The sequence below is a fragment of the Aquarana catesbeiana genome, linkage group LG07, assembly GCF_042186555.1.
Source record: "Aquarana catesbeiana isolate 2022-GZ linkage group LG07, ASM4218655v1, whole genome shotgun sequence".
NCBI lineage: Eukaryota > Metazoa > Chordata > Amphibia > Anura > Ranidae > Aquarana > Aquarana catesbeiana.
In genome coordinates, this window is record NC_133330.1 from 3,121,390 (window position 1) to 3,141,450 (window position 20,061).

The 20,061-nt window shown below is 42.9% G+C and overlaps 1 protein-coding gene across 1 annotated transcript in view; it reads right to left on the reverse strand.

Moving 5' to 3' along the window:
- Window positions 1–20,061, reverse strand: part of IL5RA (interleukin 5 receptor subunit alpha) — a gene marked incomplete in the record, with an annotated part of 42,438 nt that overhangs the window by 14,245 nt on the left and 8,132 nt on the right. Inside the window, 2 exon segments of the mRNA XM_073591525.1 lie at window positions 17,425–17,579; window positions 19,897–19,954. Coding sequence (XP_073447626.1) covers window positions 17,425–17,579; window positions 19,897–19,951 — 210 coding nt within the window.

The following is a 20,061-nucleotide window of genomic DNA, read 5'->3' on the forward strand; positions in this document are numbered from 1 at the left end:
ACAATTGGTTTGCGGCTGACAATAATTGGCAGATGACCGCCTTCTGCGGTCTGTTTAGGGGATGCAAATGCAGAAACTATAAATAACAGATATAAAACATCAGAAGAATTATATAAAGAACAAAAAAAAAAGGAACCCAATTTTTAGAAAAAGTTTAGAAAAAATGTCCATCGGGGTCACCAGTAGCAAAAGTTTGAAAATACTAAATAATTGCCCCCCCCCGGCCAGTCAGCTACACCCTCTGTCCCCTCCCCCCAACACCCACACAGTTTAGAATTATGGTCCCCCTCCTCCCCCGCTGTATGTATTCTGTCTCCACCCCTCATCTATGTACTAATAATAATATGCTCTGCCTCCTATCCAAACCACACGCATTCTCTATCCCCTCCCCCAGTGACATGTATGTTCTGTCTCCTCCCCCAGTGACATGCATGCTCTGTCTCCTCCCCCAGTGACATGCATGCTCTGTCTCCTCCCCCAGTGACATGCATGCTCTGTCTCCTCCCCCAGTGACATGCATGTTCTGTCTCCTCCCCCAGTGACATGCATGTTCTGTCTCCTCCCCCAGTGACATGCATGTTCTGTCTCCTCCCCCAGTGACATGCATGCTCTGTCTCCTCCCCCAGTGACATGCATGCTCTGATTTCTCCCCCAGTGACATGCATGCTCTGTCTCCTCCCCCAGTGACATGCATGCTCTGTCTCCTCCCCCAGTGACATGCATGCTCTGTCTCCTCCCCCAGTGACATGCATGTTCTGTCTCCTCCCCCAGTGACATGCATGCTCTGTCTCCTCCCCCAGTGACATGCATGCTCTGTCTCCTCCTCCAGTGACATGCATGCTCTGTCTCCTCCCCCAGTGACATGCATGCTCTGTCTCCTCCCCCAGAGACATGTATGTTCTGTCTCCTCCCCCAGTGACATGCATGCTCTGTCTCCTCCTCCAGTGACATGCATGCTCTGTCTCCTCCTCCAGTGACATGCATGCTCTGTCTCCTCCCCCAGTGACATGCATGCTCTGTCTCCTCCCCCAGTGACATGCATGCTCTGTCTCCTCCTCCAGTGACATGCATGCTCTGTCTCCTCCCCCAGTGACATGCATGCTCTGTCTCCTCCTCCAGTGACATGCATGTTCTGTCTCCTCCCCCAGTGACATGCATGCTCTGTCTCCTCCCCCAGTGACATGCATGCTCTGTCTCCTCCTCCAGTGACATGCATGCTCTGTCTCCTCCCCCAGTGACATGCATGCTCTGTCTCCTCCCCCAGAGACATGTATGTTCTGTCTCCTCCCCCAGTGACATGCATGCTCTGTCTCCTCCCCCAGTGACATGCATGCTCTGTCTCCTCCTCCAGTGACATGCATGCTCTGTCTCCTCCCCCAGTGACATGCATGCTCTGTCTCCTCCCCCAGAGACATGTATGTTCTGTCTCCTCCCCCAGTGACATGCATGCTCTGTCTCCTCCCCCAGTGACACGCATGCTCTGTCTCCTCCCCCAGTGACATGCATGTTCTGTCTCCTCCCCCAGTGACATGCATGCTCTGTCTCCTCCCCCAGTGACATGCATGTTCTGTCTCCTCCCCCAGTGACATGCATGTTCTGTCTCCTCCCCCAGTGACATGCATGTTCTGTCTCCTCCCCCAGTGACATGCATCATCTGTCTCCTCCCCCAGTGACATGCATCATCTGTCTCCTCCCCAGTGACATGCATGTTCTGTCTCCTCCCCCAGTGACATGCATGCTCTGTCTCCTCCCCCAGTGACATGCATGCTCTGTCTCCTCCTCCAGTGACATGCATGCTCTGTCTCCTCCCCCAGTGACATGCATGCTCTGTCTCCTCCCCCAGTGACATGCATGCTCTGTCTCCTCCCCCAGTGACATGCATGTTCTGTCTCCTCCCCCAGTGACATGCATGCTCTGTCTCCTCCCCCAGTGACATGCATGCTCTGTCTCCTCCCCCAGTGACATGCATGTTCTGTCTCCTCCCCCAGTGACATGCATGCTCTGTCTCCTCCCCCAGTGACATGCATTGCCAACAAGAGCACAAAGTCACCAGCATTTCCTGTGGTCTCCCTGCAGATGATCTTTGCCCCGTTACTGACTTACCATTACAAGCTGTGTGCTGTGTCTCTGCATGGAGGCCGCCATCTTGGTAGGGGCAGAGTTTTGCTTCCTTGAGTCAGAGCCAGTGGCATCACTAGGGTTTATGTCACCTGGTGCGGTAAAAGACGGGGTGTCCCCCCCCCCCAGCCTGCCTGCCGCAGCGGAGTGACGGCAGAACAGAGCCATAGACACTGGGCCAGCACTGGGCTTTCCCCTGTCTAGCCTGCCAAAGTGCCCGATGCCCCCCAAACTGACCCCTGTAAATGATATGGTCAGTGCCAACACGTCATTCCATGCGCTGTCATGAATGGGAGTGACACCATTGTGGTCTGATAACACTTCCTACTTCATGGTGTCACACCAACTGGGTGCGGTCTGCTCCCCCCCCCACACCCCCATAGCGATGCCACTGGTCAGAGTCTGCAGCATAGAGAACAGTGAGCAGCACAATGATGACATCACCAAACCTCACTCCAAATCTGATGAGACTATCAGTCCGGGGCAGCAGTGTCTTAGATGATCTCACGCTGAATATATACAGCTATGAGGATACAGGAGTGTCCAGTGGATGGAAACTTCCCAGGAGGAATTCCAGAGAAAAGGAAGATTCTTCGGAGTTCTGCTTACACACAATTAGAATTCGAAGATATCCCGTTTGGAATAGAACTTTTTGAGTCCAGGTCCATTATCTGGCACTCTGATTATCCAACGACTTCCAACAAGCAACCCCTCTGAACCTCGGCCCACGTTTCCCACAAACTCGCCACACGTTTCCCGCAAACTCGCCACACATTGACGGCACATTCATTTCGTTCTTTCATTTGCATTCACCTCCCCACAACCTCTCTAAACAGAGCCCTGAGTCGCTCACCCGAATTATTCTAAAAAAAAAAAAACGATTACTGAAACAGCGAGTGCGATTGGTGGGCGAAGGTTTTTGCACCCTTCACGGTCCACTGGCTCCAATCATTTCTGACTTTAGCATTTTGGAATCCAGCTGTGAACAATGTCTCATTTCCGGACTGAAACCGGCGAGCTTTTCATGTTTATTAACGGGGCTCCTGCGTCCAACGCTTCGCTCAAAGAGACGATGAACTTAAAGTTGGTTCAAATTTTTGATAAAAAAAGTACAGAAGCTTCAAAAGCTGAAAAACCTAAAATTACAAGTTTGTTCAAAATTGGTACCTAAAATTCGGGAGCAATTTCAAGTCTTGAGACAGAATTATCACTTAACTTTTATTCTCAACTTTTTACTGTCACCAAAATTTAGACCAGTGGTCTCCAAACTGCGGCCCTTTGCTTGCTTTTATCTGGCCCTTGGGACACTATTCCCCCCACTGATACCAATGATGGGGCACTATTCCTTCCACTGACACTAATGATGGGACACTATTCCTCCCACTGATACCAATGATGGGGCACTATTCCTTCCACTGACACCAATGATGGGACACTATTCCTCCCACTGACACCAATGATGGGACACTATTCCTCCCACTGACACCAATGATGGGGCACTATTCCTCCCACTGATACCAATGATGGGGCACTATTCCTCCCACTGACACCAATGATGGGGCACTATTCCTCCCACTGACACCAATGATGGGACACTATTCCTTCCACTGACACCAATGATGGGGCACTATTCCTCCCACTGACACCAATGATGGGGCACTATTCCTCCCACTGATACCATTGATGGGACACTATTCCTCCCACTGACACCAATGATGGGGCACTATTCCTTCCACTGATACCAATGATGGGGCACTATTCCTCCCACTGACACCAATGATGGGGCACTATTCCTTCCACTGATACCAATGATGGGGCACAATTCCTCCCACTGACACCAATGATGGGGCACTATTCCTCCCACTGACACCAATGATGGGGCACTATTCCTCCCACTGACACCAATGATGGGGCACTATTCCTCCCACTGATACCATTGATGGGGCACTATTCCCCCCACTGACACCAATGATGGGGCACTATTCCTCCCACTGACACCAATGATGGGGCACTATTCCTCCCACTGATACCATTGATGGGGCACTATTCCCCCCACTGACACCAATGATGGGGCACTATTCCTCCCACTGACACCAATGATGGGGCACTATTCCTCCCACTGACACCAATGATGGGGCACTATTCCTCCCACTGATACCATTGATGGGGCACTATTCCCCCCACTGACACCAATGATGGGGCACTATTCCTCCCACTGACACCAATGATGGGGCACTATTCCTTCCACTGATACCAATGATGGGGCACTATTCCTCCCACTGACACCAATGATGGGGCACTATTCCTCCCACTGATACCATTGATGGGGCACTATTCCTCCCACTGACACCAATGATGGGGCACTATTCCTCCCACTGATACCAATGATGGGACACTATTCCTTCCACTGATACCAATGATGGGGCACTATTCCTCCCACTGACACCAATGATGGGGCACTATTCCTCCCACTGACACCAATGATGGGACACTATTCCTCCCACTGATACCAATGATGGGACACTATTCCTCCCACTGACACCAATGATGGGGCACTATTCCTTCCACTGATACAATGATGGGGCACTATTCCTCCCACTGACACCAATGATGGGGCACTATTCCTCCCACTGACACCAATGATGGGACACTATTCCTCCCACTGATACCAATGATGGGGCACTATTACTCCCACTGACACCAATGATGGGGCACTATTCCTCCCATTGACACCAATGATGGGGCACTATTCCTCCCATTGATACCAATGATGGGACACTATTCCTCCCACTGACACCAATGATGGGGCACTATTCCTCCCACTGACACCAATGATGGGACACTATTCCTTCTATTGACACCAATGATGGGACACTATTCCTCCCACTGACACCAATGATGGGGCACTATTCCTCCCACTGACACCAATGATGGGACACTATTCCTCCCACTGACACCAATGATGGGGCACTATTCCTCCCACTGACACCAATGATGGGACACTATTCCTTCTATTGACACCAATGATGGGGCACTATTCCTCCCACTGATGTCAATGATGGGACATTATTCCTTCTATTGACACCAATGATGGGGCACTATTCCTCCCACTGACACCAATGATGGGACACTATTCCTTCTATTGACACCAATGATGGGACACTATTCCTCCCACTGATACCAATGATGGGGCACTATTCCCCCCACTGACACCAATGATGGGGCACTATTCCTCCCACTGACACCAATGATGGGGCACTATTCCTCCCACGGACACCAATGATGGGGCACTATTCCTCCCACTGACACCAATGATGGGACACTATTCCTCCCACAGACACCAATGATGGGGCACTATTCCTCTCACTGATACCAATGATGGGGCACTATTCCTCCCACTGACACCAATGATGGGGCACTATTCCTCCCACTGACACCAATGATGGGACACTATTCCTTCTATTGACACCAATGACGGGGCACTATTCCTCCCACGGACACCAATGATGGGGCACTATTCCTCCCACTGACACCAATGATGGGACACTATTCCTCCCACAGACACCAATGATGGGGCACTATTCCTCTCACTGATACCAATGATGGGGCACTATTCCTCCCACTGACACCAATGATGGGGCACTATTCCTCCCACTGACACCAATGATGGGACACTATTCCTTCTATTGACACCAATGACGGGGCACTATTCCTCCCACGGACACCAATGATGGGGCACTATTCCTCCCACGGACACCAATGATGGGGCACTATTCCTCCCACTGACACCAATGATGGGACACTATTCCTTCCACTGACACCAATGATGGGACACTATTCCTCCCACTGATACCAATGATGGGACACTATTCCTCCCACTGACACCAATGATGGGGCACTATTCCTCCCACTGACACCAATGATGGGGCACTATTCCTCCCACTGACATCAATGATGGGACACTATTCCTCCCACTGACACCAATGATGGGGCACTATTCCTCCCACTGACATCAGGACAATTTCTACTCCCAATGGCAACAGTTTGGCCCCCCTAAAGTCTGAAGTAAAGTAAACTGGCCCTTTCTTTAGTAAGTTTGAAGACCCCTGATATAGACAATGGGAATCCTGATCATCAAATGTTTCTTTGGAATTGATAACATTTAGCTACAATGGAACATTAATTTTTAATAACGGAACATTATTATTATACAGTGGGGGGAAAATACTGATCGTCTCTCCTGCAGATTGTGTACGTTTTGCCCTCTTACATAGAAATGAAGGGTCTATAATTTTTATCATAGGTGTATTTTATATGATAGAGACAGAATATCAACCAAAAATCCAGAAAAATCACACAATACAAATGTTATAAATGGAGTTGCAGTTCAGTGAGTAAAATAAGTATTTGATCCCCAAGCAAAACATGACTTAGTAGTTGGTGGAGAAACCCTTGTTGGTGATCACAGAGGTCAGACGTTTCTTGTAGGTGGTGATCAGTTTCCACACATCTCAGGAGGGATTTTGGTCCACTCTTCTTTACAGATCTTCTCTAAATCCTGAAGGTTTCTTGGCTGTTTCTTGGCAACTTGAAGTTTCATCTCCTCCATACATTTTCTATAGGATTAAGGTCTGGATACCGGCTAGGCCACTCCATGACCTTCATGTGCTTCTTCTTGAGCCACTCCTTTGTTGCCTTGGTGATATGTTTTGGGTCATTGTCATGCTGGAAGACCCATCCATGACCCATCTTCAGTGTTCTGGATGAGGGAAGAAGGTTCTCATCCAAGATCTTACAATACATGGCCCCATCCATTGGCCCCTCAATGGGGCAAAGTCGGCCTGAACCTTTATCAGAGAAACAGCCCCAAATCATCATGTTTCCACCTCCGTGTGTGACTGTAGGGATGATGTGTGACTGTAGGGATGATATGTGACTGTAGGGATGATGTGTGACTGTAGGGATGATGTGACTGTAGGGATGATGTGTGACTGTAGGGATGATGTGTGACTGTAGGGATGATGTGTGACTGTAGGGATGATGTGTGACTGTAGGGATGATTTGTGACTGTAGGGATGATGTGTGACTGTAGGGATGATGTGTGACTGTAGGGATGATGTGACTGTAGGGATGGTGTGTGACTGTAGGGATGATGTGTGATTGTAGGGATGATTTGTGACTGTAGGGATGATGTGTGACTGTAGGGATGATGTGTGACTGTAGGGATGATGTGTGACTGTAGGGATGATGTGTGACTGTAGGGATGATGTGTGACTGTAGGGATGATGTGTGACTGTAGGGATGGAGTTCTTAGGGTCATAGTCAGCATTTTTCTTCCTCCAAACACAGCGAGTTGAGTTAATGCCAAAGAGCTGAATTTTGGTCTCATCTGACCACAGAACTTTCTCCCAATCCTTCTCTGAATCATTTAGCAATTATTTTATTGGCAAACGTCAGACGTTCCTCTACATGTGTCTTCTTCAAGGGGGACCTTGCGGGGGCTGCAGGATTTCAATCCATGGTGGTGTATTGTGTTACCAATGGTTTGTTTGGTGACTGTGGTCCCAACTGCCTTGAGATCCTTCACAAGCTCCTCCCGTGTAGTTCTGGGCGGATCCCTCACTTTTCTCATGACCATCCTCACCCCATGAGGAGAAATCTTCCATGGAGCTCCAGACTGAGGACGATTGATGGTTATTTTGTATTTCTTCCATTTGTGAATAATCACTCCAACAGTTGTCTCCTTCTCACCAAGCTTCTTGCTGATGGTCTTGTAGCCCATTCCAGCCTTGTGCAGGTCTACAATCTTCTCCCTGACGTCCTCTGACAGATCTTTGGTCTTCCCCATGATGGTGAGGATTGGATGGAAGAAAGAGATTCTGTGGACAGGTGTCTTTTATACACATAACGAGTTGTCATTAGGAGAACCTTCTTACATTGACAGGACTAATCTGTGTACCACATGAGGACCTACTGTAGTGTCTGTGTATACTCCATATATACCCCCATATATACTATATACACTCTCTATATACTCCATACATACCCCCCATATATACTATATACACTCTCTATATACTCCATATATACCCCCCATATATACTATATACACTCTCTATATACTCTATATATACCCCCCATATATACCATATACACTCTCTATATACTCCATGTATACCCCCCATATATACTATATACACTCTCTATATACTCCATATATACCCCCCATATATACTATATACACTCTCTATATACTCCATATATACTATATACACTCTCTATATACTCCATATATACCCCCCATATATACTATATACACTCTCTATATACTCTATGTATACCCCCCATATATACTATATACACTCTCTATATACTCCATATATACCCCCCATATATACTATATACACTCTCTATATACTCCATATATACCCCCCATATATACTATATACACTCTCTATATACTCCATGTATACCCCCCATATATACTATATACACTCTCTATATACTCCATATATACCCCCCATATATACTATATACACTCTCTATATACTCCATATATACTATATACACTCTCTATATACTCCATATATACTATATACACTCTCTATATACTCCATATATCCCCCCCCATATATACTATATACACTCTCTATATACTCCATATATACCCCCCATATATACTATATACACTCTCTATATACTCCATATATACCCCCCATATATACTATATACACTCTCTATATACTCTATGTATACCCCCCATATATACTATATACACTCTCTATATATTCCATATATACCCCCCATATATACTATATACACTCTCTATATACTCCATATATACCCCCCATATATACTATATACACTCTCTATATACTCCATATATACTATATACACTCTCTATATACTCCATATATACTATATACAATCTCTATATACTCCATATATACCCCCCATATATACTATATACACTCTCTATATACTCCATATATACCCCCATATATACTATATACACTCTCTATATACTCCATATATATACCACATGAGCCCCTACTGTATCCAGTCTGTGGGGGGAGAATTATTGTTGGGGATCAAATACTTATTTTACTCCATTTATAACATTTGTATTGTGTGATTTTTCTGGATTTTTGGTTGATATTCTGTCTCTATCATATAAAATACACCTATGATAAAAATTATAGACCCTTCATTTCTTTATATGTGGGCAAAACTTACACAATCTGCAGGAGAGACAATCAGTATTTTCCCCTCTGTATATTATAATTATATTGCCAACTGCCCAATGACTTTGACGTTTAATGCCGGAGTTATGGCTGCAGCTGTCAGCCATAACCTCAGTATTAAAAAGGTCCTCAGTCACCACTCTTTCTGATAAAAGTGATCCAAGTGGCTGATTAGTCGCTGGATCACTTTTAGAAGCAGCAGGAGGGGTCACTTCCCCCCCCCCCCCCCCCGCCGCTTTCTGGTGGCTTTTGAGCGTACCTGGCTCATTGGGAAGCCTGGGAACCGAACCCATGGTGGTGGCAGCTGGCCATAGAGATTAGCAGAAGAAAGATGGCCACCACTCATCTCTTTGGCCCAGGAGGACCGGAGCATGTCATGGTGTCCCTTTTGGTTCACGGCCTATGTAAACTCTGCCATTTTTTTTTTTTCAGAAAGGAAAGCATTATATCTTTCTTTTTTTTTTTTTGATCTGATGCTTTTCATTGTAGAGAAAAGATGTTGGGTCTTTTTGACCCCAGATCTCTCCATAAAGAGGACCTGTCATGCTTTATTATTGTCACAAGAGATGTTTACATTTCTTGTGACAGCATTAAAAGTGATGAAAAATTTTTAATGGGACTGTGAAAAAAAAGAAGAAAGTCATAAAATAAATAACATTTTTTTTTTTAAAGCGTCCCCGTCCCCTCGCGCTGGAACGCATAAGTAGGCCACGCCCACATATGTAAATGGTGTTGGCACCACACATGTGAGGTATCGCCTGTGCAGCAAAGGATCAGCAGGTGCCGGCGGACATCGAGGCCACGGTACCCGCCCATCGGCTCCCACATTGGGAGCGATCCACCGGCGGGCACTCACGCCTGCTACCCGGAAGTGCAGGATCCATATATATATATATACACACACACATGATCCTGCACACAGCAGCCGCCTTGTAGCAGTAAAACTACTATAGGGAGGTCACTAAGTGGTTAAACATTTTCCTGAAAGAAAACCACATTCGCACTTCATCTGGCCGAGAAGAATTTTCCATCTTCCTCCTTTTGAAATTTTTCTTAACTACGCTACAAAATAACCACCAATTTGGCCCCATTGAACATTAGATGATCTGATAAATAAACATTCTGGAAATTAAAATTAAAAAAAAAATTCTACTGGTGTTTGGCCAGCGTTGGATGGACAGGACAGAGCGTTGTCACTTATAACAGGAAGTGCCTGAACAAAGACGTTCATGGCGGGATCACCGGCGATTAAAAAAAAAATAAAAAAGCTGAATAACTTAAGATATTGAAAATGTCTTTTGAAATTAAATTACCACTTTAAAGACTATTGGATTTTTTGTTTTGTTTTTAGGTTTGTATCTACTTTAAGTCTCAGTTCATATAACACACAAGGATAAGGATCTTTATTTCCAGCCACTTGGCTGTAATCGTCAAATAACAATCCTTATCCTGGAGATTTTAGCTGCGTGAACTGAAGTTAAATCATCTTTCTGCTCTCAAATGTTCCAAAGCTCCATTGATTTTCTTATCATTTAGAATTGTATCTTTTTATTATATTATACAAAGCGTTACACGGGGATAAAGATCTTTATTTTCAGCACTTTGACTGGAATTTTCCATTCTCACCACAATCAGCTGAAAATAACTGTCACCAAAAAAAGGTCCAATGAATGTTTTAAACACATTTGAATAAACATATTTGTGTCATACATTTTGTACTGGGCATCTATAATTACACTTCCTAAATTTGCTTAACTTCTTTTTCTATTGTCTGTAAAACTAAAGAAAAGACTAAAAAACAAAAAAGTTTTTGTGTTTTTTTTTTTTTTTTTATAAGCAGTTTGTAGAACTTTTTGGTCTGAATTCTATGTCATTTGAAATCAATATAATTTAATCAAATATTTTTTTTAGACACTCAGAGAACAATTAAATCACATAGAACATTACAATGTAATTTGAAGTGGATACAATTTACTGTGGATAAGTATTTTTCTTCAGACACTCAGAACACTCAGAACATTTAGATTCTGCACAAGGTAATTATATAAGTACGGAAAAAAAACTAAAAATGTAATTACGCGTATTTACAAACAAATCTCTATACACATAGTAACTGTAATGTAAATGAAAATTAAAAAAAAAAAAAAAAAAAAAGCAAACATACTTTGTAAAACATTGTAACGTGGTAATACTAGTAACATTATAAAGTTTTTTCTTTTACTATCTGTGATACTTTTTTTTTATTATTATTATTATTTATACTCGTAGTTAATTTTGGGCAATATTTACAATTATCGGGTATTTTTTCATTTATACTCATAGTTAATTTTTAAGGAGAAGCTTTGAGAGTCTATTCCTTTCTTCTAGGTCCAGTTAGTACATTGTTATGACATTGTTAAGACAAATCTGCAGTTAAAATGTTTAGCCATTCAAGTGGCAATTTTACTAAGAACATTTGGTGAAGTAAGTATTGCATTAAGACTTGTTACAATGTAAAGAATGTTTGATTTTTTTTTATGTATTTATTTATTTTTAGTTACACTGCAGTTACTATGTGTATAGAGATCTGTTTGTAAATAGGTGTAAAATAATTGAATTCTTGTTGTTTTCTACTTTTTTGTTTATTTTTTTTTTACTTTACACTGCAGGGTATCTGATCCAAGATGAGTGAAATAATTGCTTTTTTTCCCTTTCTTTATTTTTTTTCCTCTTTTTTTTTCTTTTTTTGTTAAGCACTAACATTTTTATTTGTGGTTTATTTATATAAAGATTTTAAAACAATGTCTTTTTTTTTCTCTTTTTCTCTACCTGGAATATTTTTAAGCTCTAAATTTATATTTGCTGTTACTTCAATTTATAAAGATTTTGAAATATTTTTTTTTTTCTCATTCTCTATTTTTTAAGCTCTAAAGTTCTGTTTCCTGTTATTTATAAAGATTTTAAATAATTTCTTTTATTCTTTTTCACTACTTGGAAATGTTTTAAACTCTAAATTTCTGTTTGCTGTTACTCCAATTTATAAAGATTTTGAAATGTTTTCATTTTTTTTATTTTTCCCTACTTGGAATTTTTTAAGCTCTAAATTTCTGTTTCCTGTTATTTATAAAAAAAATTTAAATAATTTCTTTTATTCTTTCTTACTTCTTGGAAATGTTTTAAACTCTAAATTTTCTGCTTGCTGTTACTCCAATTTTTAAAGATTTTGAAATGTTTTCATTTTTTTTTTCTTTTTCCCTACTTGGAATTTTTTAAGCTCTAAATTTCTGTTTCCTGTTATTTATAAAAAAAAATTTGAAATAATTTCTTTTATTCTTTCTTACTTCTTGGAAATGTTTTAAACTCTAAATTTCTGTTTGCTGTTACTCTAATTTATAAAGATTTTGAAATAATTTCTTGTATTCTTTTTCTTTACTTGGAAATGTTTTAAATTCTAAATTTCTGTTTGCTGTTACTCCAGTTCATAAAGATTTTGAAATAATTTCTTTTCTTTTTTTTTTAAATTTTTCTCTACTTGGAATTTTTTTATGCTCAAAATTTCTGCTTGTTGTTACTCGAATTTGAAAGGATCAGATGTGGTAAAATTGTGCAATGTAAATACTATGGGAATATAAAAAAAACAGAAAGGAAATGTTAAAATTAAACAAAAAAAAAAAAAACCTGAAAAAATAAGACTTGGGATCAGAGTGATTTTTTTATATATAGTTAAAATAAATAAAAGATTTCAATAAAACTGATTTCATCACAAATTACTGATTTCGCCACGCCGTACTTCCTTATGGGAAATTTGCTTGAAAAAACTGCTTTGGAAAACTTTCCCACATTATTTTTACAAGACTCCTTTTGGCAACAAATTAGCAAATGGCCCATCACAAATAAATGAGAGCGTGTAATAGCAGGAAAATATTGGCACTCCCATGTTCTGGAACTCCCTTAGGATGAGTTTACAGTGCGACAGCGTTGTCTGCACCTCACAGCGCGTTTTAACCCTATAAATGCATTCACCTTAAGGGGTTCAGCAGCAGTATTGCCCACAGAGCCCAACAGAGGGGATAACTTTTGCTGCAGCCACAGGGCCAAGCATTGCAGACTTGACACGTGTGCACCCCCATCTGGCTGCCGTGAAGATTGGCATATCCAGGAGTCTCACTTATGCTGCTGCAGTACACACATTTATTATTATTTATTATTATTATTATTTATTTACTAAAGGTATTTATATATTATGACAATTTACGCAGTGCTTTACATATTGCACGTTCGCATCACTGAAAGACATTTAAAGTTTTTTTTTCAGAGTTTTCCACACAGTTTATATCAGCTATATCACTTCCTGCACCTGGCTTTCATCGTTTGGGACAGATTTTTTTTTTTTTTTACACACTGATATTAATAATTAATTTATTTTGATGACACTAGCGGGCTTTATTAGCATTATATAAATCCTGTTGGTTAATAATAATTTAATAGCAGCGGGGTTTAATAGTGACAGGACTGCAGGACTTACAGTAAGCAGGTAACAAACTGTCAGTTGTAACAAAAGGCAGGCAACAAATGGGCAAGATTTACAATGTGCAAACAAGAAACAAGCAATTATTAAAACTAACAGGCAACAAACTGGCAAATTTAACAATCAGCGGGCAAAAAATGGGCAACATTGACCATAAGCAGGCAATGAACATGGTAATGGTTACAAAAAGAAGGGAAATGAACAGGCAAGCATTACAATAGGTGGGCAACAGACAAGCAAGCATTAACCCATTAAGGACTGAGCCTCTTTTTTACACTTGTTGTTTACAAGTTAAAAGTTAAAAAAATATATATATATATATATATATATATATATATATATATAAATATTTGCTATAAAATTATTTAGAACCCCCAAACATTATATATTTTTTTCTAACACCCTAGAGAATAAAATGGTGGTCGTTGCAATACTTTCTGTCACACCGTATTTGTGCAGCGGTCTTACAAGCGCACTTTTTTTTGCAAAATACACTTTTTTTGAATAAAAAATAGGACAACAGTAAAGTTAGCCCAATTTTTTTTATATTGTGAAAGATAATGTTACACCGAGAAAATTGATACCCAACATGTCACTCTTCAAAATTGCGCCCGCTCGTGGAATGGTGACAAACTTTTCCCCCTTAAAAATCTCCATAGGCGATGTTTAAAAATTTCTACAGGTTACCAGTTTTGAGTTACAGAGGAGGTCTAGGGCTAGAATTATTACTCTCGCTCTAACGATCGTGGCGATACCTCACTTGTGTGGTTTGAACACCGTTTATATGCGGGCGCTACTCACAAGCTCGAGGGGGTGCTTTAAAAAAAAATATTTTATTTTTATTTATTTTACTTTAAATATTTTATTTTGACACAGTTTTAAAAAAAATATTTTTAGGCCACTTTTATTCCTATTACAAGGAATGTAAACAAAAGTATGACAGGACCTCTTAAATGTGAGATTTGGGATCAAAAAGACCTCAGATCTTTTATTTACACTAAAATGCAATTAAAAAAAAATAATAATTGAACAAAAAAAGAGCTATTAGCGGAAGCGACGTTTGACGTCACTTCCACCCTCCCATGCCATGAAGCTGAGCAGGGGCCATTTTCTCCTCAGTTGGCAGCCAGGCATCCATGGGAGAGGACGTGATTGTCTCTGCCGCTACCAGCGCGTCCGGTAAGTGGCGGGGGCGACCGTAGTGCGGCATGAGGGGGGTGGGCACCTCTCCCACCGCCGATAAAAGTGATCTCACGATGAAGTCGCCATGGAGACCACTTTTATCTGAAAGAGAAATGCACGCCATTCCCGCTAGCTGCTGCCATAACCCCGGCATTTAGAATCAAAGTACTAATGTACGGGTACGGCCAGGGCTGGACTGGGACAAAAATGTGGCCCTGGACTTTATCCAGAATGGCCCAGGGCACAGCACATCAGGGCACAGTGCACATCAGGGTAAAAGCACATGAGGGCACAGCACATCAGGGTACATCGCACATCGGGGCACAGCGCACTTCGGGGCAACACAACACAGCACATCAGGGCACAGCACATCAGGGTACATTGCACATCGGGGAACAGCACACATCGGGGCAACACAACACAGCAAGATCAGGGTACAGCACATCAGGGTACATGGGGCACATGAGGGTACATGGGGCACATGAGGGTACATAGGGCACATGGGGCACATCAGGGCACATGCAGGGCACATCAGAGCAGATTCAGGGCATATTCGGGCACATGGGGCACATCAGGGCACATTCAGGGCACATCAGGGCACATCAGGCACATTCAGAGAACATCAGGGCACATGGGGCACATTCAGGGAACATCAGGGCACATGGGGCACATGGGGCACATCAGGGCACATTCAGGGAACATCAGGGTACATTCAGGGCACATCAGGCACATGGGGTACATCAGGGAACATCAGGCACATAGGGTACATCAGGGTATATTCAGGGCACATCAGGGCACATTCAGGGAACATCAGGGCACATGGGGCACATCAGGCACATGGGGTACATCAGGGCACATTCAGGGAACATCAGGGAACAACAGGGCACATGAGGGCACATTCAGGGCACATGGGGTACATTCAGGGCACATGGGGTACAATCAGGGCACATTCAGGGAACATCAGGGCACATTCAGGGAACATCAGGGCACATTCAGGGCACATGGGGTACATTCAGGGCACATGGGGTACAATCAGGGCACATCAGGGCACAGCGTTTACTTGTTGTTTTCTTCACATGCAGAGTAGCACAGGCAGCCTCTGTAGTAAGTTCTTTCTCATGTCACGCTGCTGCTGCTCCCCCCGGCGGCCCCTCCTCCTCCTCTTTTCTTGTCCATCTCCATTTGCTTGTGACATCGCCCTGGCTCCGCCTCCTCCTATGTCCCCGGGCCGCCTCCGCCCTCCGTCCGTGAGTGACGTCACGGTGCCGGGACAAAGAGGCCGCCCAAATGGCTATATTGATAGCTGTTAGGGGGAGTGCCTGGGGGAGTGTCAATGCCTGTTCTTTTGTGACGCCGGCGGCCAGCCCGCCCGCCCGCCGAGTGCTGGAGCGGAGCCGCTCGGCGACGCTCGGACAGAGAGAGACAGTGACACAGTCAGAGAGAGAGTCATTGGTGTAGTGGCCCGCTGCCAATCGGCCCACCGGGAATCTCCCGGTAGTCCCGATGGCCAGCACAGGCCTGGGTACGGCAACTTGCTTTAAGTGGTTAAATTAAGCAGGCAAAAAATGGGCAATGTTTACAATAAGCGGGTAACAAATGGGCGATGTTTACAATAAGTGGGTAACAAATGGGTAGTCGTAACAATGAGCAGAGAACAAACATGCAATCATTACTATAGGCAGACAACCACCTGGCAATTGTAGCAATAAGCAGGCAACAAATGGGCAATATTAAAATAAGCAGGCAATGAACAGGCAATCATTATAATAAGCAGGCAACAAATGGGCAATATTTACAATTATCGGGTAACAAATGGGCAATATTTACAATTATCGGGTAACAAATGGGCAATATTTACAATTATCGGGTAACAAATGGGCAATATTTACAATTATCGGGTAACAAATGGGCAATATTTACAATTATCGGGTAACAAATGGGCAATATTTACAATAAGTAGGCAATGAACAAGCAGTTGCTACAATATTATTCTACAATATTCTACAATATTCTACAATATTCTTTTCCCACACAATACAAACTAATCTCATGTTCTCAGCTATTAAAGGACGTTTTGGCATAAAATTGGGGTGACATGAGTTGAAATGAGTTCCCCTCACCCATATATGTAAACCCCATTGTACACTAATAATCATAACTTTGCCAAAACATCAAACGTTTGCTGAGCTCCCCCAATTTTAGTGGGAAAATAAAACCTTCCTGTTTCCGTGTCTCTAATAATTATCAGAGGAAGATTCTGTGTCCTTTACCTTGGAAACAATCTCCATACAAAATACATTTCAATGGAAGAGACATTTATCAATACAGAAATGTGTAAGTTTGTTTTATGTGATTCTTCTACAAAGCGCTTACCTCCCCCTCCTCCTCCTCCTCCTTCTCCGGGGTCTTCACCTTCACAATGTACGCAATGTTCTTCTTAGGGGGGGTATACCTCCAACTCACATTGACCCTCCCCAGGCCCATCGGCGAGATCTGAATGTCTGTGGGTGGCGGGAGGATATCAGCATCTTCAATAAGAAACATATTATTGGATGGAGAAGGAATTCTACCTCAGCGATCGTTGCCTCCAAATATTATAAACGTATTATTGCTATAAATAATAATATATTATAATAATACATATTACTGATTGTATACGAGGATTGAAGGATCTGGAGTAACCCTTTCCTCCCAGTACAGCCTGAGTCTCCAAACTGCCACCTAGGGGCCAATATGGCCCTTTGCTTGCCTTTATCTGGCCCTTGGTGTACTATTCCTCCCACTGACACCAATTTCTCCCACTGACACCAATGATGGGACACTATTCCTTCCACTGATATCAATGATGGGGCACTATTCCTCCCACTGACACCAATGATGGGGCACTATTCCTCCCACTGACTTCCATTCTTCCTCCAGTTAGATAAATAATGTAGAGCAATGATGTTTTGTAGCACATTACTTAAAAAAAGAAGAGAAAAAAAGAGAATCGCTTTTAATATAAATATAAATGTATGCAGTATCTGACAAAAGTAAGTACACCCCTCAGTCACATGTGTGTAAATCTTTTCTTCTCTCTTTTCATGTGACAACACTGAAGAAATGACACTTGTCTACAATGTAAAGTAGTGAGTGTACAGCTTGTATAACAGTGTAAATTTGCTGTCCCCTCAAAATAACTCAACACACAGCCATTAATGTCTAAACCGCTGGCAACAAAAGTCAGTACACCCCTAAGTGAAAATCTCCAAATTGGGCCCAATTAGCCATTTTCCCTCCCCGGTGTCATGTGACTCATTAGTGTTACAAGGTCTCTGGTGTGAATGGGGAGCAGGTGTGTTAAATTTGGTGTTATCGCTCTCACTCTCTCATACTGGTCACTGGAAGTACAACATGGCACCTCATGGCAAAGAACTCTCTGAGGATCTGAATTGTTGCTCTAGATAAAGATGGCCTAGGCTATAAAAAGATTGCCAAGACCCTGAAACTGATCTGCAGCACAGTGGCCAAGACCATACAGCGGTATAACAGGACAGGTTCCACTCAGAACAGGCCTCGCCATGGTCCACCAAAGAAGTTGAGGTCACGTGCTCAGCGTCATATCCAGAGGTTGTCTTTGGGAAATAGACGTATGAGTGCTGCCAGCATTGCTGCAGAGGTTGTAGGGGTGGGGGGGGGGTCAGCCTGTCAGTGCTCAGACCATACGCCGCACACTGCATCAAATTGGTCTGCATGACTGTCATCCCAGAAGGAAGCCTCTTCTAAAGATGATGTACAAGAAAGTCCACAAACAGTTTGCTGAAGACAAGCAGACTAAGGAGATGGATTACTGGAACCATGTCCTGTGGTCTGATGAGACCAAGATAAACGTATTTGGTTCAGATGGTGACAAGCGTGTGTGGGGGCAACCAGGTGAGGAGGACAAAGACAAGTGTGTCTTGTCTACAGTCAAGCATGGTGGTGGGAGTGTCATGGTCTGGGGCTGCATGAGTGCTGCCGGCACTGGGGGGCTACAGATCATTGAGGGAACCATGAATGCCAACATGTACTGTGACATACTGAAGCAGAGCATGATCTCCTCCCTTCAGAGACTGGACCGCAGGGCAGTATTCCAACATGATAACCACCCCAAACACACCTCCAAGACCACCACTGCCTTGATAAAGAAGCTGAGGGTAAAGGTGATGGACTGGCCAAGCATGTCTCCAGACCTAAACCCTATTGATCATCTGTGAGACATCCTCAAATGGAAGGTGGAGGAGCACAAGGTCTCTAACATCCACCAGCTCTGTGATGTCATCATGGAGGAGGGGAAGAGGACTCCAGTGACAACCTGTGAAGCTCTGGTGACCTCCATGCCCAAGAGGGTTAAGGCAGTGCTGGAAAATAATGGTGGCCACACAAAATATTGACACTTTGGGCCCAATTTGGAGATTTTCACTTAGGGGTGTACTGACTTTTGTTGCCAGCGGTTTAGACATTAATGGCTGTGTGTTGAGTTATTTTGAGGGGACAGCAAATTTACACTGTTATACAAGCTGTACACTCACTACTTTACATTGTAGACAAGTGTCATTTCTTCAGTGTTGTCACATGAAAAGATACAAGAAAAGATTTACACAAATGTCACAGAGGGGTGTACTTACTTTTGTCAGATACTGTATATAAAGAAGATAGATAGATAGATAGATAGATAGATAGATAGATAGATAGATAGATAGATAGATAGATAGATAGATAGACGGATTGTTCTAGCAGGTTACATGTACAGTATATATGTATATTGTAGGATGTGATATATAGAACATATGACAGGTATATAGAGTATATCTCGGATGTACTCACCATACACAGACACAGCACAGCATAGAAGAAGTAGAATGTTCCACACTCCTGACATGACCTGGTTGGTGTGCAGAAAACACAATTCTCAGAACGATTGGAAATATACAATACGTGTCGCCAACTTTGTACTGCATGACAGGAAAACAGAGATATCATGATATGAGT